A 27,784-nucleotide genomic window follows, 5' to 3' on the forward strand; every position below is an offset into this window, starting at 1 on the left:
GCGACGCAGTCAAAAACTCGTCTTTTTCTTTTACCTCAATTTTTCGCGAAAATATGTGATTTAGCATTAAAATGGTAGAAACTTTTTTTACAGCATAATGAGGAGAATAACAGGAAAAAATGCTCCACGTAACTTTAGTAAACGACTCTTAAATTTGTTTGACTTTTTCAAAAAATGCTCAAAAGTTACGTGCTCATGCTTTTTATTTTGGGTACCCAATCGATAGGCTTCATTTTGTAAAAGAAAATGGAGCTCAGGTCTCAAATTGCTGTTCAAATAAATATCTTGCGGCACTACTATATTAAAATAAAATAAAAATCCGACAACCACTCAGGGATTTAATAAATCTGTTATTATAAAGCCATAATTATATCGTGTTTATCGTGCTTAACCAAGCTTATGTTTAAACTTACAAAATGAATAAAATAATAAAAGGAAACAGTTAATATTTACCGAAAATTAAACAATAAAACGGCTATAATTAAAATTTCTTGCATTTGTACAAGGCCCTTGCCACCATAGACTACAAAATTCTATTCGCTTCTCTCGAGGACTGGAGGAAGTACCAAAAACCTATTTAAAAGTACCTTTTGAATAGAAAGTAAGTAGTAAGCATTGAAAAGTCACAAAGAGATCCGGTAGAGATACTTAACGGTGTCGGTTCCGCAGAACACGGTACTCTCTTATTATACGAGTATGTTAATGATTTTCCGATTCATCATTTGCAGATGATGCAGTTTGCCTGTATGGGAGGGATTCATTACAAGGGGTGGAGGAGTTGGCTGAAATAAGTTCGCTAGATCAAGTTTAATAAAAAAGAAATTTGATGAAATATCGTTAAACTATAAATCTCAAAAAAATAAAATGCATAGCATTTAGTTCAACGTGGATAGAACTATCCCACGTTCAAATAATGAAAATTAATTTATCTTAAAGACATAAATCTTCAAAAACCAAATTTTAAAAGTTATCTTGGCATTAACAATTATTGCATTCTTCAAAGGAATCATCAAATAAACATCTTGTTTAAAAAGTAAGACCGCTTTTCTACCACCTTAAAAAACTAAAGTATTCTAAATGAAAATTAATTAATCAGGATTTATTATGCATGGGTCTAATTTGATATTGTCACACCGGGGGTTGGCCCGGTTTAGGACAAGGCCGTGTGACGGTTACATACATTGTATGTAACTGGGACCTTAAGGTACGCTTTAGCATTGAAACAAAATATATAATTTACTAAATACCTTATATTGACAGCAAAATATAATTATAACGATTTAAGTGGAGTTACCCAAATAAAAGAGCTAATTTGACAAGAGATAAACTAAGATCGACATAACAGGATTAATAATTTAAATACATGGGAATATGTAGCGAATTCTATAGTTAAAGTGAAAGTAATGTTACGTAACTTAATAAAGTGACAATAATTGTGATCTTCTTCGATATGATAAAATGTTGTACTTACATTATTATTATTCTTGGAGCAAACATTTCACAAAGCTTTTCCGCACTGCTTTCGGTTACCTCTTCTTGCCCGAGACCCGGTCGTAACTCCCCCAAATTTCGTTCGTCGTACCCTGGTGTTAATTTTCTTTGTCAGCAGAATTTCCGGGTTTTTCCAAACCATCGTTCTGTCGACAAAGTACTTTTGCAATCTTTTTACGATGGAAATGACTTGGTTATTTCATCATGCAATCAGGAAATTGTTACTTACACAATTTGTGGGTAAATGACCTGGTATACCGAACGAATATTTTTAAGTGATTTTTATATTAACAAAATAAAATTTAAAATGTTTTTTAATAAATTATCTTCGTTTGACATATCCCCCGGGCATAGAAAAGCTGGTCTCCAGCTTTATTGTTAACAATCGAAATCATGATCAAAAAAGACCCAGAAGAAAAAAAAAAATTTTTACAATTAGTAAGATCAGAACAACAATGTACCTAAATAACATATAATTAATTAGAGCTGAACCCTAATTATTCATTAAATTTTAACTACAATTAAAGTAACTATCGCTTTTGATGTCCACATTTTTTAAGTCTTTTACCACAAAATATAAATATAACTTCACTACGTAGTCTCTGAACACAAAATGTCTTCAGCATCCGGGTCCGGTCCATAAGGTGGCGACGCGGCGACGTTCATAGCGTTGTCGCCTGCCCCTCGTCTGGAACGCCTACAGGTTTGACGCCTCCATGTGTCGTCCTAGGACACCTTCACCCATGTATGTCTGACTCCTCGTCTGGAACGCCTACGGGTTTGACGCCTCCATTCGTCCGTTGGCAACCCTTGCGACATCACATGACACCCTCTTGTATGCCTGACTTCTCCCTTGTTTTGTACCAGTCCTTCAACGCCGTCGGTTTCCTGGAACCTGTAGGCAGAGACTCCTGCATTGCAGCTGCTGTGGCGTGACAAAACTTTTGGTTTTTGTTTTGTCCCTTCTTGACCATTTCCAGTGAGCTATCCCATAAGCTTACTGTGTTTTACGGATGGCCCCTGCCGTATCTTCAGCTGAATCCATGATTCGTAGGATCATAGGTTGAACACTTCAACCCGCTGCTGGTAGCGTCGTGAGTTCGGGCAAGTCTGGACTTTGACCATTGGCGCAGTGGTAACTTAGCTTGTCCTGGGATGGCCATGGCTCTGGCATCACCCTGTCTGCGGTTGGGATGGTCAGGACTGACAACAAGGCAGTGCGCGGATGTGAGGTGTTCCTGTTTGGCTCTCGTTCTGGTTCCATCGGCTACTTTCTGTGGTTCTGGTAGGAGCGTACCCTTATTTTCTGTTCAGGTCGAATTTGTACGTGTGGCATCTCATGGTATGTTTACATGTAAAGAAAGAACAAAGTGTAAGTATGTGCTATTATATGGTGCTTAATGGTTTTATTATTAATCATTTTGATTTCATGTTAACTCTTTATATTATATCTTGAGAAATTGTTGACTTCCTCGCAATTTTTGTATTATATATTTTAGGATAATTTGACTCATAATCAAATTTTATTAATTTTCCTTTGTCTCAGATCTTTTGAAGTTTCTTGTATTTCGAGTTTAGATAACAAAGTGTTTTATTTATAGAAAACCCAAAAAAAATATATTTTTTATTTATTAATTGTTTATCCCTTCTCTTCTAAATAACTTTTATTTATGTATGTCTTTTTAACTTTTATAGATTATTAATTAGACCCTTTCTTTTACATTATTTTTAATAATATGTTTTCTTTTTAGCAGAATTAAATATTTATGTGCCTTAGGCTCGCTGTCCCTCGCCTACCGGCGATATATTTATAATATTTCCCCATTATCATCTCATTTCAATATATTATTATTTCAATAAATTTCATTTCGAATATGTATATACGCGCGTAAATCAAAATTATTTATACGTTTTCTGATGTGATTTGCAAATTATTATGATATTTATCCTTAAATTGTTTAGATTGTCATGACTGCAATTAAGGCTTAAATAACATGGTGAAATGTATCATCTTCAGAGGGGCCCCAGTATATACTAACTATATGCAAGCTTGCGTAAAATAATAAGTAATTATTCTATTTCGATGCGTTCTATGCTAGAGTTATGTGACTCACAAGCCACATCGTCAATCATCAACCCTTAGACCCTTAGATAAGATATGCTAAGGACATAATGTGCTTACTTGTTTACATATTTATATTATAATTAATATTTAAGTAGAACCTAAGACCCTTTACTGTCACTTGCTAATTGATATTCGTACTGTACGTAGTCACTTTAGTATAAGTCGTATTTTGTACTCGATTGTTAAATAAATAGTTTTTTTTACAATTATTTACTTTCGAGTTATTTAATTGGCGCGGTTGTCGGTAGGATCTTGGAAAAGTGCATTGCGTTTGGAAAATCAACGTTCCTGAAACCAGAGCAGTTTTCAGTTTAAACTGTTAATCCGAGATTCAACCTCGGCAAAATTTCCACGATTGACAAGGCAGGAAGAATCACCCGGACAGCAAACTGTAAGTGATACATTCCCTTCCATTTTTTTTTAATTTTTATTTTGTAAAATTGTGTGTATATTGTTATTATTTTTTCTTTTTAACCTTTATTTTTCCAAAATTTTATTTTCGATATCGCAGTAAAATTTAGTGGAAAAGTAAAACCTTTATGAATATCGATTCATTAGTTGATAGGCTCTCTAATTTAAATTTAGTAGAAAATACTACAATAACAATGTCTCTCACCGCCGCAAAAGAAATTGCTCACACAATCAGACCATTCACAGGTCGACGAGAGCATTTAGAATATTTTATTAACAGCGTAGATACTTTTTTTAATAGATACGGAGCAAATACAAATGACGAAAGTCTTAAGGAGTTTGTACTTGCTTCAATTACATGCAAAATTATAGACGAAGCTGGCGATTTTCTTTTATGTCGACCAGATTTAAAATCTTGGAGCGACATAAAAAACGCTTTAAGACTCAAATTCGGCGATAAAACTGATAGACATGTATTATTACAATAATTAAACTTTTTATGTAGAAATAAGAATGAATCCCCTCTAGAATTTATAGACAGACTTAAATTAATACTTTCCAAAATCTGTATTAAGACCCAAGCAGACGTATCATTATCGGTAGGAACAAAACAGGCACTACAAGAACAAGCTGAAGCCACAGCTATAACTGTACTCCTTGCTAATGTCCCTAGCGAACTTAGAACCATTTTAATGATCCATAATCCCTCTTCCTTGGAAGACGCAAATAAGCTCGTATTCAATCATAGCCTTATTCAACAACAAATTTTTTCTAGATCAAGTTATAATAGGCCGATACCCCCTCAACATTCTCTAAGGCCTAGGTTTGATAATTTTCACAATAGGTCTAACCCAAACCAAGGACACCACTCTAATCCACAACATATTTCGAACTACCAAAATATTTTTTCTACTCAGCCAAATTTTATCCCAATTAGACAAAACTTCCCTCAAAATTCTTTTTCCCAAACTTTTTCTTCGACACCTCAATTTCCAAGCCAACCTGTCCCAATACAACCCAGACCAGTAAATACCCACTTCCCAACAAATAGACAAGTGTTTGGCGAACCAAAAAATGTGTTTTCACCCGAAAACTCTCACAAACCCACAGAAAAACCGGTTCCAATGTTAACAACAAGTAGAATTCCTTCTTCATAAACACGAAACTCCAGAAGAAACCATTTCGAAAACCAACAGAGAAACCCCTTTGTTGAAAATCCCCATAGAAATCTCCTCGTTTTTACAGAAGTAACTAATATAGATAATGAACTTACAAACGAAAAAAGCCCCAGACCTCAACAAAACCAAATAAATCAGATTCAACCCCACAACAATTTTGACACCTATTATAATTGCAACTACGAAGACAGTTATAACATGTACCCAGACCATGACTACGCCTACAGTAACAACACAGACTACGATCCCGAATTTTATCATTGTTCGGAAAACCAGGCGTTAAACGAACATCAAAATTTTTGGGAAACAGCCTCGGAAAACCCGCATATAGTTTAAATAGTTTTCAAGTCAACTCACTTCCATATATAGAATTAAAAAACCCTCCCCTAAAATTATTAATAGATACAGGATGTCACACATCACTGCTAAGACCCATTGTAGCTGAACAAAATTTCCCACATAAAATTTTTAATTCAAACCACACCTTGGTCACCTGTACTGGTAACACAAAAACAAAAAATAAAGCTTGTATTCCCTTACTAAAAGAATTTAATTTAAACGAACATTTAGAATTCATTTTGTATAATTTTCATGAATACTTTGACGGTATATTAGGTTTAAGCGATTTGAGAAAACTTAAATTAAATATAGATCTCAATAATCGTTGCCTAGTAAACAATTCTTGTAAAATTCCAATTTTCTATAGAAATGATTTCAACCTCCAAAAAATAGAAATTCCACCTAATTCAACAGTTTTAAAAAAAATTAATACAGACTTACAGGAAAATGAGGAAATTTTTATGCCCCACTTAAACAATGGAACCATTGAAATTCCACCTTGTTTACTAAAAGTAAAAAATCAAAGCGTTCATTTAGAAATGAAAAACCTGACAGACGAAAGTATTATAGTACACTTTTACCCTGACTCAATTAGACAAAAGACCCAAAACTTTAAATCAAATGACTTCGACATTTTTAATATGGAACAACTTTTAGATACACCATTAACAGAAACAAAACACCATAAAACAGAAAATGCTGTCGAATTGAATATTATTTCTTCAGAAATTAAAAATAATGATAATTTCTCTTTAATAAGATCACAACACCTCAATAAAGAAGAAAAATACGAATTAAAGAAACTTATTTCAGAATTCCCAGATATCTCATACAAACCATAAGTTATGTATCCCCATTCTACTTACTATGCATTTATTTAGCTTAGCTAGCATTAGTATTTTTCTATTGTTTATTCACTATTATAAATAGATGTAAATTAAGATTAGAGTTAGTTCTTTCTGTAAAGTTGATTGTTAAACTACTTAATAAAATTATTTTTTAAAAAGAGTTTTCGTCTTATCGACCACGTAATTGGCGCAGTCGGTAGGATAGGCTAAAAAAGTTCGTGTCGAAAGTAGGAGAATACAAAAGTATGCCGAAAAAGTCGTCCGATCGTTTGTTTTAACAATGAAAAACAAGCCTATCGAATCAACGAGGTGTCCATAAGACGAGTCAACTAAGAATTAACTCACGACTAGGGGACCGAGAACAAGCATCGTCCAGAGCCCTATTAGTACGGACAACGGGACTACATCGCCTAGAGTCCATAGCTTAAGAACTGACCAGGGGACCGTGAACAGAATCGTCCAGAGCCCTATTGGCACGGAAGGAGGACAAAAATCGCCAAATTCCATAATTAAGAATCCATGTTAAAAGCACTGTTACTTTCATTGTAAGTAATCCTTTATTTTTCCAAATATCCTTATTTATTGATATAATATCTGATTTGAATTTTATATATTTATTTCTATTTAATATTTAACTCCAAAAAACTGGAAGATACTTATTTAGATAGCTTAGTAGAACTTTTTGATAGTTTAAAATTAAAACCTTTTAAAATGGCACAACCAAATTATCAATTGATACGTTATCAAGCTGATAATATTCCAAGCTATGATGGAAATTCAAAAACTTTAAATAGATTTATTTCTTCATGTGAACATTTTCTTACTAATCATCAAAATCGTACAGAACCTAATCACCCTATTAACATTTGCCTTTTTGACACAATAATAGGAAAACTAATAGGCAGAGCAGCTGAATTAGTAGCTCCTCGAACAGAATTAGATTCTTGGCAAAAAATTAAAGATGTTCTCATAGTTACCTTTTCAGATCAAAGATCAGAAGATTGTTTAGTTCAAGATATAGTTAATATGAAAATGGATAGAAATGAAAATCCAGCTTCTTTTGGACAAAAATTACAAGATGCTAGTTCTTTATTGTTTACTAAAATTAATAGCTCTAATACAACAGCAGAAATAAAATTACTTAAAATTACTCAATATGATGATTTATGTCTAAAAACTTTTATAAATAATCTTAATTATCATATGCAATTAATAGTTAGATTAAAAAACCCAGACTCATTAGAACAAGCACTTTCATTCGTTAAAGAAGAAGAAAACTTTTTACAATTTAAAAATAGAGCAAATAATTTAAATATTAATAATAATCAATATAAAAATAATAATAATTCTTCAAACTCTCAAAATAAAATTAATAAACCAGTTATTTTACCTTTAAGCTATAATGATTCTTTTAATCGTTTAGCTAGAAACATGAATAATTATAATAATTATCAAAGATTTAATAATCAAAATAATAACTTTAGACAGCCAAACTCTATGCAATATCAACAACAACAAAATAGATTTATACCTAACACAATGTATCAACATCAAAATAATAATTTTAGAACATTTAATAATAATAACAGAAATGATATCCCTGAACCAATGGATACATCCTCTTCAAATTCTAGAATACGATCTATCCAAAGATCAAATCAAATTTTCAATCATAATGTCGAATTAAATGAGGAAGAATTCTCACAAAATAATGATCAAGAAATTTATGACCCATTCAAGAATTATGACCCTAATTTTGATTATAATCAATATTTCTTTGAAAAACATTCACAAGAAAATTTAAATGAGAATAATATAATAAATGAGCAAGATAATGATGAACATGAAAATTTTTCGTTGGTCCTGAACTCCAAAGAACAGATATAGTATTTCTTAATACTCACATAGCTACTAATTTACCAATACTAAATATACCAGAATTAAACGCAACTTTTTTAATAGATACTGGCAGTGGTAAAAGTTTTATCAAACCCTCAATTGCTTATAATGTTTATCCAAATAATATTTTTAATGAATATTTTACAGTTAAAACTGCACATGGAACTTCAATTCATCATGAAGTGGTTGATATTCCAATTTTCCCATGTTTTAATATTAACAAAAATCATAAATTTTATTTATTCAATTTTTCAGAAAAATTCGATGGTTTACTAGGTATAAATTTCTTTATGGATATAAATGCCATAATTAATTTTAAAAATTCAACCTTAGAAACACCCACTGTAACCTTGCCTTTAAAATTCGATACAGCAAACAAAGCAGATAACCCTAAACGCGTCCTTGCAGATACAACAAAATTCATTATCTTACAACCTCGAATGTCGCAAAAGGTTAAATTACCAGTGAATCAAAAAGATGGCATAGGCATATTAAGTTATAAAAATTTCAATGGAGCAGAAATGCCAGAAGCTCTTGTTACAGTAGAAAATTATTATACAACAACAATTATAACCAATACACAAGAATTTCCTATTCAATTAGAAGTTTCAAAACCTTTTAACGTTGATATTATTAAAGAAACAGAAAACAATTTTATTGAAAAAATGGAAACCTACTTAACAATTAATCCTGAAATTGATAATAAATTAAAAGCTAATTTAAAAAATTTAAGATTAAATCATTGTAATCAAGAAGAATATAATGCCATTCGTAAACTCTGTTATGAATATAGAGATATTTTCTATTCAGAAGACATACCTTTAACATTTACTAATCAAGTTAAACATAAAATAAACCTTACTGATGATTCACCAATTTTTACTAAAAGTTATAGATATCCAGAAATTCATAAAACAGAAGTTAAAACACAAATTAATAAAATGTTAAACAATAACATAATTCAACACTCAAATTCACCCTATTCTAGTCCAATATGGATAGTACCAAAAAAATTAGATGCAAGTGGTAAAAAGAAATGGAGAATAGTTATTGATTATCGGAAATTAAATTTAAAAACCATTGATGATAAATTTCCACTTCCTAACATTTCTGATATTCTTGATAAGTTAGGTAAAGCACAATATTTCACTACGTTAGATCTCGCAAATGGATTTCATCAAATTGAAATGAATCCTAATGATATTCATAAAACTGCATATTCAACTGACACTGGACATTTTGAATTCAAAAGAATGCCTTTTGGATTAAAAAAATTCACCAGCAACATTTCAACGCGTTATGAACAATGTTTTAAGAGGTTTACAAAACGAAATCTGTTGTGTATATTTAGATGATGTTATAATATATAGTACTTCGTTACAGGAACATATTGAAAGGTTAAAATTAATTTTTGAACGATTTAGACAATCAAATTTTAAAATACAACTTGATAAATCAGAATTTTTACGTACTGAAGTCAATTATTTAGGACATTTAATTACTCAAGATGGTGTTAAACTTAATGAAGACAAAATCAAAGTTGTAAAAAAACTTTCCAATCCCCAAAACGCAAAAAGAAATTAAATCATTCTTAGGACTAGCCGGTTATTACCGCAGATTCATTAAAGACTTTGCTAAAATCTCTAAACCCTTAACATTATGTTTAAAGAAAAACGCTCAAGTAAAACATACACCTTCTTTTCTACAATCCTTTAATCACTTAAAAAATTTATTAATTAATGCACCAATCTTAAAATATCCAGATTTTACTAAATCATTTGTATTAACTACTGACGCATCAAATTATGCTATTGGCGCAGTATTATCTCAAGATATACCCCCAAATGATCATCCTGTAGCATATGCATCAAGAACTCTAAACGAAACTGAACAAAAGTATTCAACCATAGAGAAAGAATTATTAGCCATTATATGGGCTTGTAAATATTTTCGACCTTATCTTTATGGAAAGAAATTTACTATCTATACTGATCATAGACCTCTAGTATGGTTATTTAATTTAAAAGAACCCAACTCTAAACTTATGAGATGGAGATTAAAATTAGAAGAATATGAATATGAAATTATTTATAAAAACGGTAAGCAAAATACAAACGCTGATGCATTATCTCGAATTCAAATTAATGCTTTAGAAACACAATCTCTTTACAATAATCCTGGAGAAATTTCAGATGATATCGACGAATTCTTGCAAAATCTTGGTACAGAAAACTTTAATCCAAATGAACTAAATGATGAAGATATTTCTAAAACCTTAAAAGAATTAGAAGAACTCCCTTCAACTTCAAGGAGAAGTCCAAAAATTAAAATACTTCAAAATATCCAATTAAGACCTCCTGATAACGATTATACTTCTAATACTATACATAGTACAAATGTCAATGAAACTTTAAAAGAAATTCCTCTATTAGACGAGATAATTAATAATAAAAATAATCAGTTTATTGTAAAAAAATCCCCATATGATGCATACGTAAAATGCGAATCTGAAAATGTTGATGATAAAAAAATTATTTATGCAACAATTCCTGCTAATGAACATGCTATTTTCAATTTTATTAGAGACTATATGTCAAATAAAACTAACTATATACACTTTTTATCACAAGACTTACGTCCACTTTTCCAACAAGTTTTAAGTAACCATTTTAATGAATTAAAATTAGTTGAATGTAACAAACTAATAAATAACGTTAAACCTAATGAAAGAAATCAAATTATTCAATTTTCTCATGAAGGCAGTGGCGAAGCGTGAACTTTTTTTTCGGGTAGACAAACAATAAAAATCGTTAATTAGAAAAAAAATTGTATTCAATATTATTCATTTTAATGAAATAGAGAATGAAAGCACATGAAATATTAACTCAAAGAGAAAAATTATGTAGTGATATAAAAAAGAAAAAAATAATTACTCCTAGCATAAAAAGATAGATAAATAAAAATAAATACTGCTTACAGAAAACACAACATAGGTATAACTATAACTTATAAATCCATAATATCCATTATTTTAAAATTAATTAAAGACAAATAAAAACACAACTAAAATACAATTGCCAATATCGAACAGTCGTTCATAAATAACCACTAAAAAAACCTGTAAGATGTATTGCGGCCGACCAGATCAAGCGTGTCCATAAACAATAACCCTCAACAGCATAATAAAATAGCTGGTCGACTTCGATAGACAAAAGCTCGAATGTCTTTCCCGCGAGTAAATTTTGCATACGTAATAGGCAGAATGCTGATGCGGCCGGACCTCTGCCACCTGCTTGATGCGTATATGGTTCGATTAATTGCTCTAAATTTCAGAAGACAAATATCAATGTGTCTTTCTGGGGATCGCATACAATAATTGTGTGTCAGCCCTGCATTTTTATTTTAATTGGTGCGTCAGGCGGGGCGCGCCTCAGATATTATAGATAGATAGATATTATAGCCGTTTAGATATTATATAATAATAGTAAGGAACGACTACGTTCTGTGTTAATTTTTTTTTAATTGTAATTCAACAATTACATGAAATAATTACGTAATAAATTAATGACAAATAACTGGATAATTTTGGGTAGACAGTGTCTACCTTGTCTACTCGTACGCTTCGCCACTGCATGAAGGCAAAACCAATCATCGTGGAATTCAAGAAACTCTAACTCGAATAAAATTAAGCTACTATTGGAAATCAATGAAAAATAATATTGTAAAATATATTGACAATTGTGAAATTTGTCAAAGATCCAAATATAATAGAAGACCACCAAATGTTCCATTACTAATTACTGAAACTCCTTCAAAACCATTTGAAATCATTCATATAGATACCCTTTTAATAGGAAATGAAAAATTCCTTGTTTTAATTGATAAATTTTCAAAGTATGGTCAAGCCTTACCCTATTTTGGAACAGCTATTTCAGTAGTTCAAACTTTATTACAATATTTTTCATTCTGTGGTATCCCTAAGACAATTATTTCAGATAATGGATCTGAATTTAAAAATCAAACTGTAAAAGAATTATTAGAATCACATAATATTAAAATACATTTTACAACAACAACAACACCATGAATCAAACAGCCCAGTGGAAAGATTAAATTCAACTCTAATCGAACATATTAGAATTTTGAAAGAAAAAGACAAAAACGAAGACATTGTATCTTTAATGCCATATGCAGTTATTGCTTATAATAGTACCATACATTCTAGTACAAATTTTACACCATTTGAATTAATTCTAGGACATACAGATACGCAAGATCCTATGAAATTAATGCCCGCACATATTTATTCAGAATATATAAACTCACATCGAATTAAAACTAATACATTATATCAAAAAATAAAAAATGACACAATTAATCTAAAAGAAAAATTAATAGAAAAACATAACAAAAACCGAAAATCTGAAAATCCACAGGTAGGATGTCAAGTATATAAAAAACAAGAAAAAAGACTTGGTAAACTTAAACCAAGATTTAAAGGTCCATTTTTATTAACACAAATATTAGAAAATAATGAAATTGAAATTCAAAATCCAAATAATAATAGAAAAGAAGTTATTCACATAAATGAAGTTAAAATAATGCCCCTTGTTGCAGATGGATCGGAATCATCTACATCAATGCAAGCGGAGTAAAATTCCATGATTTAAATGATAATCCTGGACTACTACCATACAAATTAGGTACAACAAAATTAATTACTAATTATTGGTCCTTAATTCAAATTCAAGATTTAACCCCTATTATAAAACAATTTAATACTTTAAAAAATCATGCAAACATTTTAATTAATGCTTTAAATACTGATTTCATGTATATGAGAGAATATGAAAATACATTGTTACCATTATTTGCTTATGAAAAACGAATTGAAAATAGTATTAGATAAATTAACCCAAATATACATATTGAAAAACAAAAACGAGGTATTTTCAACCCTCTTGGCTCTTTAATCAAAGTAATCACTGGAAATCTTGATCAAAATGATGCAGAAAAATATGATAATTTAATAAATCAATTAAAAGAAAATCAAAACAAATTAAAAGAAGCTTCAATTAATCAAGCAACCTTATTAGAAAAATCAATAAATGAATTTCAAAACGTCATATCAAATGTTTTTGCAAATCAATATATATTAAAAAATCGTATTTTACAATTAGAAAGGACAATTAAAGAAGTACCACTTAACCAAACAAACAGTAATCAATATCTTGGATTACATTTAATAATTAATCAAATATCAATGATATATCAAATAATTTATGATATAATTGAAAAAACAGAAGTAGCTATATCTTTCGCTAAACTGAACACACTACATAATTCAATCATTAATCTAATTGAATTAATAAAAGAAATAAATGAATTTAAAAATCAATTAACAATTGATAGTTTGCCAATACCAGTTAATATTGAAAATATTTTAAATTTTGAAAAAATCATTGAAATTAAATCTTATTCAAAAGGCGCAATTATTACCTTTATATTAGAATTACCATTGGTCGAATCAGATGTTTATCATTATTGTATCCTTTACCTATTCCTGATCGCCAAAATCAATTTTTCCTAAACTTACCCCAAAAACCATTCCTTGCGCTTAGTGATAGAAAGTATTCTTATATGGATAAATTGTGTACAGAGTTACAACCCTATGAGTATTTATGTAAAGACACGCATGCTGCCTATATTAGCAAAGATCCTCCTTGTGCTGTTCAGCTAATTAAATATCAACAAAATGCGACAACATGTCGCCCTTTCTGCATAGAACTTCAAGATGTTCAAGTAACCAGAATTATAGATGGAAAATGGTTAATAACTGTTCCAGATAAATTAATCGTTCCAGTATCATGCCCAAATTCCAAAGACAATGTATTACTTTATGGTTCTTACTTAATAGAAGCCACTAATAAATGCATTATCCAAATTAAGTCATTCATCCTAAAAACTTATAAGCCAAGTCAACTCAATTATGACGATATATCACGTCCAAAGCTAAATTTAAGCTCTCACTTTCACGATAAAGGAAAAATATCCAACCTCCCTACATTGGATTTAAATACAATAAATCTTGAAGAAACAAAGAAGCTTTCTACAGCAATTTAAGAACAAAAAAGATATTTAAAAGACATTAAAGACCCTGTTAATTTTGAATCAATTAGCTTTTGGACCATTTTACTGTATTTAATCATTATTTTGATATGTATTTTCTTTATAGGAAAATCATTATTTGTATTTTTACAAAAGAATAAACAGAAACCTAAAATTAATGAAAATGAAATAATTGTATAAATATTGTTAATTTTATATTGTATTTGTATCCTTTAGGTTTTATAAAATCACACCCTAAAGGGTATGCTTTTCTCTAAGGGTGGAGGAGTTATGTATCCCCATTCTACTTACTATGCATTTATTTAGCTTAGCTAGCATTAGTATTTTTCTATTGTTTATTCACTATTATAAATAGATGTAAATTAAGATTAGAGATATTTCTTTCTGTAAAGTTGATTGTTAAACTACTTAATAAAATTATTTTTTAAAAAGAGTTTTCGTCTTATCGACCACGTAATTCATACGATAAACTTACATTTACCAACCATGTTAAACATGAAATAAAAACTACGGATGAAATACCAATCCACACAAAGACCTATAGATACCCTTACATTCATAAAGCTGAAGTAAAGAAACAAATTTCAAAAATGTTAGAGGATGGGATCATCAGACCCTCATCCAGCCCCTGGTCCGCCCCTGTTTGGATAGTCCCAAAAAAAATGGATGCCTCAGGTAAACAAAAATGGCGCATAGTTACGGACTATAGAAAACTAAATGACAAAACTATAAGTGACGGATATCCTATACCCAACATTTCGGACATACTCGACAAATTAGGTAGAAGCCAATATTTTACGACAATAGACTTAGCGTCCGGTTTTCACCAAATCGAGGTTTATCCAAATTCTATCCAAAAAACCGCGTTTAATGTCGAAAACGGACATTATGAGTTTATCCGAATGCCATTTGGGCTCAAAAATGCGCCCGCAACATTCCAAAGGGTAATGGACGAAGTCTTAAAAGACCTTATAGGAGTAATATGCCTTGTATACATGGACGACATAATCATATTTTCCACTTCCCTTCAGGAACATATTTCAAATTTAACAAAAGTGTTCAAAAGATTGCAAGAACACAATCTAAAAATTCAATTGGATAAATGCGAATTTCTCGCAAAAACTGTAGAATTTTTAGGACATGTCGTAACTACAGACGGCATTAAGCCAAATCCAAAGAAAATAGAGGCCAAAAAAAAATTCCCTATCCCGAAAAACCCTAAAGAAATTAAATCTTTCCTTGGGCTAGTAGGTTATTATAGGAAATTCATTAAAAACTTTGCTCACTTAACCAAACCTATGACTAATTGCCTAAAAAAGAATAAAACAGTTGTACATAGTCCAGAATTCGTAAATTGTTTCGAAACTTGCAAGAAAATTATTACTAAAGATCCAATACTCCAACACCCCGACTTTTCCAAACCATTTAATTTGACAACCGATCGACATCGAAATATGCAATTGGTGCAATTTTATCTCAAGGGCCCATAGGAAACGACCTCCCTATCGCTTACGCATCTCGACCCCTGAATCCTGCAGAAACTAATTATAGTACTATAGAAAAAGAATTACTAGCTATAGTATGGGCTACCCAATACTTCCGCCCATATCTTTTCGGGACAAAATTTAAAGTGATTACTGATCATAAACCACTCCAATGGCTCTTTTCAATCAAGGAACCAAATTCAAAATTAGTCCGGTGGAGGCTTAAGTTGCAAGAGTTCGATTACGAAATAGTTTATAAAAAAGGTCAAAGCAACACAAATGCCGATGCCCTATCCAGAGTACAAATAAATGCAGTGGACCAAAATGATCAAGACGACGAAGAATCAATCTTCCCTAACTATGACTCGGACGAACTACCGCAAATTTCAAATTCCGAATTGGACGAAATATTGAATAACTTAGATGCAAACTCAAAACCTAAAATTAATATAATATCTGATATCCTTTTAAGACCAGCTTTTCAAACTACACTACCAACCGAACCAACTCACTTTAAACAAGAACAACAAAAAGAAATAGACGAAGACAAAGACGACTTAGAAACTATACATTCTAGCTCACAAAACCCTATTCTAGGAGCACCTTGCGTCAAAAAACCATTAAATGTATATAAAAATCAATTAGTTTTTCGATACAGCAATAACAATCAACTCAAAATAGAGAAAGAAAATATTTTTGATAAAGTAAGAACCTATATATTTTTACCAAACGACCCTTTAGAGGATACCATCTGTGCAATAATTAAAGAACATTTTGCCCCAAAACATACATATTTACTTTCGAGTTATTTAATTCTAGCATCTACTTTTTTACCAGTGATAAAAGGCTAGCACTATTTTTTATATCTAGCCTGAACCTTGACATGGCGTTTGGTTCGACGCTCGGTTCGGGGTCATTGTCTGGGTCGGGGATTGGGTATAATATTGTTTCGTCAAATGTTTTTGCACTTCTAATGGACATGGGATTTTGGGTTGTAGTTGAATTTTTTGGTTTGTTTTTGAAGTATCTGAGCGTTATATATAAAATATAAGTAAATAAGAATAGAAGGAAAAGTAAACATGAAGTGTAAATTATTATATAGAGAGCCTCGTGATTAACACTTGTTGAGGGGCTTTTTTCATGACAGTCTATTTCTCCACGTATTTATGGAACTGCCGCTACTATTGCTATTCTATTTTGTTTAATTAGGATGTACGCTACCAAGATTGAAATAGTTATATTCCAAATTAGAAAAAATGAGTCCCCGTGAAAGCTATGTGTATCACCATACCACACATATATATAAGTGATTACATTTGGATAGTTTTTCTCTACTGATTTTAGAATATTTTTTAAGGTGTTACCGCTGGATGTGAGGTTAAGATGGGGTATCTCTAGTGTCCAATTTGTATTTAGGCATTCGGAAATGTTTTTGTAGAGTGGTGGGGTACTAATAATGTTGGGATTGAGGATATAGGAATTTAGATTTGACCAGGTTGCAGGTATTATGTGGGTTACTATTGCATTGGTAGTGATGTTTTCTGGACAAGGGAAATTTTCAGGTATAATAACTGCATTGCCTTCTGCGTTCCTGGTGGCATTTGCATGGGAGGAAAATTTTGATAGAGCCTTGACGTGCTAATGTCGTGTCTAATTTCTGAGGCTTACTTTTATCACAAGAGATGGTCATGTCCTGTTTCGGGTGGGTAATGACATAAGTTTCGTCTTTAATTTCGGATATTGTCATCGATGTTGCTGAGTGGCAGTCCATTGGGCAGTATTGGCTTACTTCTTTTACTGTTGCCCCTTGATATAGGATTTTCGCACATTCAGGCCCTTGTAGGATGTCTGCTGAGAATCTGGGTAAATAGCATAATTTATTTTGGTATGGCTTACATTCATGTAGGCCTGTCCCCGATATCTGTCTTAAGTCGCCCTCGTTATTTCCGTTTTTGGACACTGCAATGTATAGCGGTTGGAGGCGTATAATACAGGTCTGGTTATACCAAGCAAAGGGTGTGGTTATTAACTCTAGTAGTTGCCAATTTCTGTTTTTCTTAATTATTGGAATTTTTATGTGAACATATATACTTGATTTTGTAAAGGAACAGTCACATATGGGCATTTCGAAGTATGCTGCTAGTTCAGATGTAGGGATGGCCAGTCCTTGTTCTGAATTTGCAATTTTTGACTCAAAATCCTCCAGATCCTTTTTTAGGACTTGCGGGTTGACAATTTCCGCCGGTATTTTATGGTGTCTACATGAATTTACGATAGCTTGTCTCCTGAGAGTCCTTACTAGTAATACCATCCTTTTTAGGTTTAGATATCCGTTATAGAGGTTTGTCATTATTAGTAATTCCTGTTCGTTTGTCGTGTTTGCCACCTTATTTTCCAGTTGTTTAGTGAACCTCTCTATGCTCTTTATCCTTAGCTCCGTATCCAAGAACGTTGCTGCGACTAATTTCTCATAGTCTTGAAAGTGTTTGGAGTTTTCGCTCATTTGTTTTACGGTATCGGACAGTCCTTGTGACATTGTGTCTAGCCTTTTCCTGATCTCGTCATCTGAGTTTTCGACCATATTTAGTTTTTGCAATGTTGCCACTCCGCAACACCATGATAATCCTGAGCCTATAAAGTCTACAGACCTTTTCTCTCTCTTAGATGGTTCGTTGTTTCTTAGTGGTGCTATGCCCCAGTGTTCGTTAAGTAAAGTTAATTCTTTGAAGAATGCTTTATTTAGTCCATTTATACTATTTATTACGAAGCATTCGTTCGTTTGCAATTGGCTGCATTTCAGATTTCCTACATCCATCGTGTGGTCATCGGTATCCTCGGTCCATTCCGTTTCATATGTCAATGGTACTGTAGCTTCATAGATTCTTGTCGCGGGAGTGGTTTCCAATAAGCTCCCGCGCTTACCTCAACTCTGTAATCTTGTTCTTCCTTCATGTTCTGCGCCTGATTTAGCACCATAGTGATTAACCTAATTATAGCATTAAAATATTTTTTTTTTAAATAGTGTTCTTTATATATCCTACCATTCTAAGGGATTTATAAAGTAATTTATTATAGCCTATGTCGTCCGTATTATCTCAAATTAACTTGTAAGGTATTTTGCGTTACATTACATTTTGTACTCTATGTATATTTGTTTCTTTACGTATCTAAACTTATCAATATTTATCTACTTATTTAAAGTTAATTTAATATAACTATTGATTACTTTGAGTTTATTACACTTAGTATATATTTACGTTTATATACATACGTATTTAATTTCTTTATTTATTTATTTCATTTAAAATATGAATGTTATTCCCTTTGTCTATGAATTAACCTATATATTAGTTATATGTAATAAACTTAGGAGTGAGTCAATATAGACCAGGTGTCCCACTCACATCAAACCTAATCTAACCGTATGTAACAATACTATAATATTCATGCATATAATGAAATAATATTTTCCAAGATATGAGCTTATCGTATTACATGAAAATAAACTTTTTATCTATTTATATCTATATATCCATTATATATACTCCTTATACTTATTATAATAAACATTTAGCGTTTTTTGCTTTTATAACTATATATTGCTACGAATTAAAAATAAGGTATGTCGTCAGGAAGTGTGTAGGGTTTCGCTTTGTACACCTTAAGTTACTAATTAACCGACTATAGTCTTAGGTTCTTTAATTTGTAGTAATATGTTATTTTTGATTATTTTGCATATTGTAATGCGGTCATGATATTTATGATTAGCATGATATTTATCTTAGATGCTAAAAATAATGTAATAAATAAGTTGAGTTGTATCTCCTGTTTACAGAATCCATTAAGAAAAGAAAAAAAAATGTTCGTATATATTTTGTAATATAGAACATGTACCGTAAAAAAAAGAATCTATAAGAGGTACTATATATATAAATTTATATATGTCACGTATTTACATTACAGAATTTTTCGATTTTTATGGCGATTATTGTACATTTGGGGTCGCGTCTGGGGTCCAGGGGTCGTTATAAGGGAGTATTCTACTGACATGAACTATATCTCTTTTCGCGTTTTTATTTGAACCCTTTTGAATTTCGTAATCTACGTCTGAAGTCTTCTTAGTTATATAGTATGGACCGAACCATTTTAAAAGTAGTTTTTCGCTTCTCCCCACTTTTCTTATAGGGGTGAATACTTTCACCTGGTCTCCTACGGCGTATTCTATATGTCTATGTTTGGTGTCGTAGCGTAGTTTATCGATACCCTGCCTCCTCTGGATATTCTGCACTGCCAAATTCCTTAATAGTAGTGCTTTATCTCTTATTTCACTACTGTCCTGGGGGTTGGGAGGCGGCATTAGGGTTGCTTCGATCGGTAAGATGGGTTCTCTGCCGTATACCAGCATAAAAGGTGAAAACCTTGTAGTGTTTATTTCGATGTATTGTAAGCAAATGTCACATGGGGTAAATACTGGTCCCAATTTGTTTGGTTGGTATTGGTATACATGGCAATCATATCCGCTAGAGTTTTATTGAGCCGTTCTGTTAGACCGTTAGTCGAAGGGTGGTAAGCAGTCGTGAACTGACTAGCTGTGCCCATTCTTTTTAAAAGTTCTCGTACTATTTCTGACTGGAAAACTTTACCCCTGTCGCTTAAAAAATGCTTTGGTGCACCGTGTCGTGTTATTATTTTTTCTAGTATAAATCTGGCTACGGGCCCTGCTTTTCCGCTAGGGAGGGCCTCGGTTTCTGCCCAGCGTGTAGCATAGTCTGTTGCTACTATGATCATTGTTTTTCCGTTGCTGCTTTTTCTAAAAGGTCCTAGTAGGTCTATACCCACTTTCTCAAAAGGTGTTCCTACGAGTATAGGATGCAACAGGCCAATTGGTTTTTTTATTTTGTTGTCCTTTCCTTGCTTGACAGTCACGACACCCCTTAATAAATTTTTCTACATCTTTCTGTAGTCCTTCCCAATAAAATCTTTGTTTAATTTTATGCAGTGTCTTGGCCGTACCGAGGTGTCCGCTTAAGGGCTCTGAGTGATTAGAGTACATTATTTCTCCAATTAGGGATTTTGGTACTACTAGGAGTTTTGTCCTGCCGTCTGAGCTTAAATTTACCTTATAAAGAACCTGCTCTTCTAACCTATAATTCTTGGCTCGTCTCCTTTCTCCAATTGACACGCTGTCTGGGTGTAATAATGCCTTTATTAGTGTATTAAGTTGCTTATCCTCTCTTTGTAGTTTGCCAATGTCGTCGGATTGTAATAAAAATGTGGGGGTCTCGTCTATGTCGCCTATTATATCGGTTGTTGGTTGTAGTACTGGGTACCTGCTTAAGCAATCAGCGTCCTTATGGAATACCCCGCTCTTGTGGATGATAGTATATTCGAATGCCGACAGTTTTATCGACCATCTCGCCAGCCTACCTGTTGGGTCCTTTAATGACTTCAACCAACAGAGTGCGTGATGATCGGTGATTATTTTAACGGGCTTTCCATATATTAAATGCCTCAAATATGTCAATGCCCATATAGCTGCTAGTCCTTCTAGTTCTGTGATGGTGTAATTCTTTTCAGCCTTTGAGAGACTTCTGCTGGCGTATGCTATGGGGTGTAATTTTTGTTCGTCGTCCTCTTGGAGTAAGATGGCTCCAATGCCATTTCCACAGGCGTCTACTCTGAGCTCGCTAGATTTTTCTGGATTGAAATGGGCTAAAACGGGTGTTGTTACAAGCTTTCCTTTTAGGGTTTCAAATGCTTCTTGTTGCTCTTCGTTTCAAATAAACCCAATGTCTTTTCGTGTCACTTTGTCTAGTGGGTGGGCTATACTTGAAAAATTGTTAATAAATTTTCGGTAGTAGTTGCAGAGTTCCAAAAAGCTCTGTACATCTTTTACTGTCTTAGGGGTTGGGAACTTTTTTATTGTTACTACTTTATTTTCGTCTGGTTGAATGCCCTCGCTAGAAACCGTGTATCCTAGAATATTAATCTTTTCTTTTAGGTACTCACATTTGCTGGGTTTTAGCGTAAGTCCGGCCTGCCTAAGTCGCATAAATACTTTTCTTAGTTTTTTAAGGTGTTCTTCTAGGGTTTCAGAAAATATTATGACGTCATCTATATATACTAGTATTTCTTTCCATTTTAGGTCCTCGAATACTTTGTCTGCTAGTTTTTGGAACGTGGCCGGTGCGTTACATAGTCCAAAACTCATGTAATTAAATTCCCAAAGACCGTGGCCTTGTGCCTGAAATGCTGTATATTGTTTTGCTTTTTCTGTGATTTTGACCTGCCAGAATCCTGAGAACATGTCAAGGTAGTAAAATGTTTGGCTTTTCCTAAGTAAGTCATGATGTCGTCTATATTTGGTATTGGCCAATTAACTTTTTGGGTGCATTCATTTAGTTTTCTGTAGTCTACACAAAATCTTGTTTCTCCGGATTTTTTCTTTACGAGAACTACAGGGCTTGACCATGCTGACTGACTAGGGCGAATCACGTTATGTTTTGCCATTTCTTTAATTTGTTGGTCTATAATCTCTCTCTCTTTTTGGGAGACCCTATATGCCTTTTACTTTATCGGCTGTGAATCCCCTATGTCTATGTCGTGTTCTACCAAGTCCGTTTGTCCCATATACTTTGGAGATTTAGAAAATACGTCCTCAAATTCTTCGAGGAGTTCCATAAGCTGTGCTTTTATATGGGTGTCTCGGATATGGCTGATTTTGTGGTCGGCCAATGTCACTTGCTCTTCTTCCCTTTCGTCTTTCTCTATGTAGAGCATTGAGGAGTCTACCAGCTTGTACATACAGGGTTTTTTTTATATACCCCAGTGTCATACCTTTAAGTATTTTTATTGGGTGGGCTTGCCTTGTTACGACATTCATTACCAAGCTGTTTTCGACAAAATGCGGTGTTGAAATACAAATCATCCCCCTTGGGATTAAAAATGCGTCATTTTGTGTAAAATCCATACCCAATATTTCTTCCGGGGTGTTTTTTTTTTTTTTTTTTTTTTATGGTATACACAAGCACAAGAGGAAAGTCCTATGTCACTCTTGGAGTGGTGCTTGCGCGAAGATATTTGTGGGCATTTATCTTGAATTGCTGCAGGTTGTATGCGTCGGGAAATATGTGAGGTGGAAGCCCGTTCCACAAAGAGGATGTTCTCCAGATGAATGAGTCCCGATACAGCGACGTCCTTGGGGTAGGCAGGTGGACTCGATGTAGATGAGCCGCAACTGCTAGACGCGTCCTTCTTGCCGGAACAGCCCTGGGTGGAATCAGGCCTGCCAGCTCAGAGGAGCACTTACCGTGATAATAACGGTAGAATAAACAGAGATCAGCCACCTTTCTCCTGTGCTCCAGACTATTCAGACTCTTTGTCAGTTCTGGTTTGTCGATAAGACGAATAGCTCTCTTCTGTATAGAATCTAGCAGCTTTAAGCTATGCTTGGGTGCAGAGCTCCAGACATGCGAGCAATACTCGAGGGAAGGGCGTATTTGAGCCTTATAAAGAGTCAGCAGCTGTTCTGGTGTATACAGTTTTTTCGTTTTGAAAAGCACTCCGAGTTTTTTGGAAGCTGCCCTAGCGATCTCGGCAACGTGGTCATGCCAGGACACACTGTTGGTGACTTCGACTCCTAGAAGATGTAAAGATGAATTCATTGGCAATATTTTCCCTGCCATAACCAGCTCCGGGCCATCAACGTTATTAGTCTTCATCGTAAATACTGCAGCCTGCGTTTTTTTAGCGTTAAAATTGACCAGATTGTTACCGCCCCACTCCAAGATTGCTCTAATATCGTTGTTGATTGAAGCTACTTGTTGCTGCCTAAGATTCTGAGAAGTTGCGGCTGTCGTTGGTTTGGCGGACTTAAATGTGGAAATAAGTGTGCTATCGTCCGCAAAGCTGTAGATTGGATTAACAGTGGTTCCTAGCAAATCGTTAATATATATCAAGAAAAGGGTGGGGGATAGAATGCATCCTTGAGGGACTCCAGCGTTAATGTTAAATTTGTCGGAGAGGTGTCCATCGACGGCTACTTGGATTGTTCGTTGTTCAAGAAAACTTTTGATCCAATTTAATAATGAGTTTTGTATGCCGATTGAGGAGAGCTTGGTTAGTAGTCCCTCATGCCACACTCTGTCAAATGCCTTGGAAATGTCAAGAGCGACTGAGCGGGACTCGCCGTGCTTCTCCATGGCCTCCGTCCACAAGTGTGTGATGTAAGCCAGAAGATCGCCGGTGGATCTAAGCTTTCGAAAGCCGTATTGATGATCGCTTATTAGTCCAGATGATTCCAGATATCTTAACAGTTGTTGGTTGACTGCTTTCTCCATAATCTTCGATATTACTGGAACTAGTGCAATCGGGCGGTAATTGGACGGCATCGTCTTTTTACCCTTTTTGGGTACAGCTTGCACTTGAGCAGTTTTCCAGCTTGTTGGAAATGAGCCCTGTTTATACGATGCCGTGAACAATCTACATAAGGGAGGAGTCAATTCGTCTGCACAACGTTTTAGTACTAGGGCTGGAATTCCATCGGGTCCAGAAGCTTTGTTGGAGTCTACGCTTTTAAGAATTTTATTTATAATTCGTTGGGGAAACGAAATTTCTCCCATCGATGAATTCACCCTTGGCAAATATGGCGGTGTTTTGCCTTGCGAGTGCAGAGTAGAATTGGACGCGAAGAGTTTACCCAGTAAGTTGGCTTTTTCCCTTGCTGTTACCGCGATAGAACCATCATCTGCTGTTAGGGGTGGCAAGGCCGACTTTGCAAATCCTTGACTAACGGCTTTCGATACCGACCAGAAAGATCTTGTTCCATTTGGGCAGTTTAGCAATTTGTTTTTGATCCTGTTGTTATGACTCTCTTTGCATTCATCAATAATTCGCTTGCAGCTATTTCTGGAGGTTAAAAAGTTCCTCCAATTTTCGGCAGAAGGATTTTGACGCCATTTGCGATATGCTGCGTTTTTAGTGTTTACTGCCTTTTTGCAATTCAGGTTGAACCATTGCTTGTTGTGGTTATAGTTTGTTGTTAATTGTACTTGAGTCTCGATATTTGGTCTTAAGGTGTAGTCTTCTTTTGCGCTTATTTTATAGCTGGTTGTTGCTAATTTTTTCGTTAATGAACACAGTGGCAATTCGAGTTCTATCGTCGCTCCCGTTCCTGCCTGACATCTCGCATGTTGGAATTTAACTGTCGTCTCGATGTTTCCCTTTCTTAGGGTGACTGTTTCCCTACCGTAGTCTATGTTAGCTTGTGTTTTTGATAGGAAATCAGTGCCCAGTATTAAAGGCTTTGAGAGGTTGTCTACCACGAATACCATTACGTGTCCAGCCAGCTCTCCTATCCTAATATCGACTCTTGAAGTACCTAGCGTCCTGATTTTTCTCCGCCTGCTGCAATTAAATTTTTTTCGAAATCTAAGGGCTCAATTTCCCTTGCTAAGGTACTGTTTACTACACATTGACTCGATCCTGTATCTAAAATTATATCTATTTTGTTTACCTTATTAATTAAACCGTTAACACTTAAAATTTGGTGCGCTTTGGCCCCTGAGTATAGGACGACTCCTTCGGCCCTTTCTAGTGGAGTCGTCCGGCTTCGTTTGGGGACGACTCCCTTGAAAATCTGACATTCCTGTTTTCGTTTTCGCATGAGTAGTGCCCAATGCGATTGCATGTAGTACACCGTGGTCTGCCATCTCTGCTTCTTGTATTTGGGAGACCGTTGCCTTGTCTTGATCTATATGGTGACCTTGGCAGGCTGTTGTCTCTTTCCCTGTACCTTGTATTTCTTGCATTAAAATTTTGTTTATGATTCCCCCTATATTGTCTAGTGTTGCCTCTTGGCCCTCTTGACCCTCTATATGATGAAGTTTGGTTTCCTCTGTAATAGGGCCTATTCCCTACGTTTTGGTTTTCATTGTAATAAAACTTATTTCCTGTATTCTGGTTTCCATTATAATAAGGTCTAATTGCTATGTTTTGGTTTTCATTATACCGCGTGCTATTCCAATTATAGTGTTGGTTTGTATAGTAGTTTGGCCTTCCCGTTTGCCTAGAGCACCCTTGATTTTTGTTTTCGTAGCTTGTTCCTTCTAGTGGTTTACTATTGGTACTTCCTGACCTTTCTCCACTTATGCTTAATAATGACGTTTGTGATGTCATTTGGTTAACCAAAGCTCTTTCTCTTATTTCACTTAGTTTTAGGACTAGTGTTTTGAGCTGTTGGTGGTCTAACTCGTTTGAACTCATTAGGTAGTACGTTTCATAGTACGATGGGTGCAGGCCTTTTTCAAAATAATCCCTGAAGGTTTCGAATGTCATTTTTGGATCAACTTCATGGCATAACGAAACTATATCATAATAATATTTTTTAATGTCTTCGTTTTCCGCTTGTTTTCTTGTATTTAGTCTGAACTTTATTTTTCTTAGTGGTTGGTCCCCACTGTACTCCCTTATAAAGTCCTCTTTAATTTCTTCCCAGGTTTTGGGTTTATTTCTTTCGTTACTTGAATAGTCCCTATACCAAAAATTTGCCGGTGATTCTAAGAAATTACCTAAATATGATATTTTGTATGCGTCATTCCAACCATTATTTAAAGCGGTTTTTTCGTATTTTGATAAAAATATTATTGGCAAGTCTAAGCTTGGATCGAAAAAGGGTGGGGTTATGAATTTCGGAGTAACTGGATTTTTTGTCTCAGCTAGAGCTGTATTTGCCATTTTAGTGTTAGGGTGTTTCGGTGTATTTGTGTGTGCTGTTACTTGAATTTGGCTATTTTCTACAGGAATTAAAGTTGTGTTCGTGGATTGAACTTCTTCTGAAGTCGTGTTTAGTGTTGATGTGTCTTGGACTAGTGTATCTTCTTGTGAGTCAAAATCTGGGTTTGGCTCTTGAAAATGTGTTATTTTGTTTGATTATTTTAAATTTAAAATATCGTTTGATTTTGTAGGTGTAGGTCTGGGTGTCGAGGATCTCGGTGTTTGGTTTAGTGGAGAACTGCTTTTTGTGTTACCTGTTTTGTGTAATGGCAAATCAAATGTAAATTGGCTACCACAAACTTTCGCTGAATTTGGTGGTGTCCTTTTTAATGACACTGCCGGAGCAAATACATTAGCACTCGAGCTTTGGTGCTTGGGGTTAAATTCGGAAATATTTGAAAAATCTAAGGGACCTGGTTTTTCGACTTTTATTCTTATTTTACTGCGGGTTACAATCCCGTCTTCGTTCATTAGCGTTTACAGTATAACCACATTTATTTGTATATTTTTAATTTTATGATATATTGCTCTGTTCGATTAATTTTGGATTGCACGGTTTCTTTACTAATATGGCAACCCATTATTATTATTTAAAAAAAAATAAATAAATAAAATAAATAATAAGTGGAATAATAAAATTCGCTGAATTAAAAAAAAACTTAAATTTAAAGTATCACCTATATTCACATATATTTGATATATCTACTGAAGTATGTCAAAAAAAATAAAATAAAATAGACCTTAATGTCGAAGACCGCAATTATTGTATATTATTGTATTAAATTTTATATCTCTAAATTATTTTTTAAAATTATTAATTCTGTCATTTCCTCTTTATGTCGCAAATCAAAAATAAAAATAAAAGATCTTAATTAAATTTTTAATCATACTGTATAGAAAAGAAAATAAACTGTGCCTCCACTTTATGTCTAAACTGTATAGTAAAAAAAAAAAACTAACATGTCTCGCTAAAAAAAGGAAAAAGGGACGGCGCCTCCACCATATGTCACACCGGGGGTTGGCCCGGTCTAGGACAAGGCCGTGTGACGGTAACATACATTGTATGTAACTGGGACCTTAAGGTACGCTTTAGCATTGAAACAAAAT

General features: G+C 33.6%; 1 protein-coding gene across 1 annotated transcript; it reads right to left on the minus strand.

Moving 5' to 3' along the window:
* Window positions 1–2,082: 2,082 nt before the first annotated feature.
* LOC126742849 (uncharacterized) lies at window positions 2,083–26,638 on the minus strand. Its single transcript, XM_050449656.1, has 6 exons — window positions 26,126–26,638; window positions 25,376–25,532; window positions 25,152–25,340; window positions 22,476–22,671; window positions 20,106–20,322; window positions 2,083–2,217 (listed from the first exon to the last, which is right to left on the minus strand). Exons 1-6 carry the CDS (start codon window positions 26,636–26,638, stop codon window positions 2,083–2,085), a joined length of 1,407 nt encoding a protein of 468 aa, XP_050305613.1.
* Window positions 26,639–27,784: the final 1,146 nt, after the last annotated feature.

This window comes from Anthonomus grandis, chromosome 12 (genome assembly GCF_022605725.1).
Source record: "Anthonomus grandis grandis chromosome 12, icAntGran1.3, whole genome shotgun sequence".
Classification (NCBI taxonomy): Eukaryota; Metazoa; Arthropoda; class Insecta; order Coleoptera; family Curculionidae; genus Anthonomus; species Anthonomus grandis.

Excerpts from the sequence above, each read along its gene's own strand:
- LOC126742849 (XM_050449656.1), bottom strand. The coding sequence starts at position 26,638 with ATGGCAAATACAGCTCTAGCTGAGACAAAAAATCCAGTTACTCCGAAA. Across the intron at positions 25,341-25,375 it reads AGATACAGGATCGAGTCAAT|CCCTTAGATTTCGAAAAAAA; the intron begins GTGTAGTAAACA and ends AGGGAAATTGAG. Across the intron at positions 2,218-20,105 it reads AATACGCCGTAGGAGACCAG|GACGACACATGGAGGCGTCA; the intron begins GTGAAAGTATTC and ends AAGGTGTCCTAG.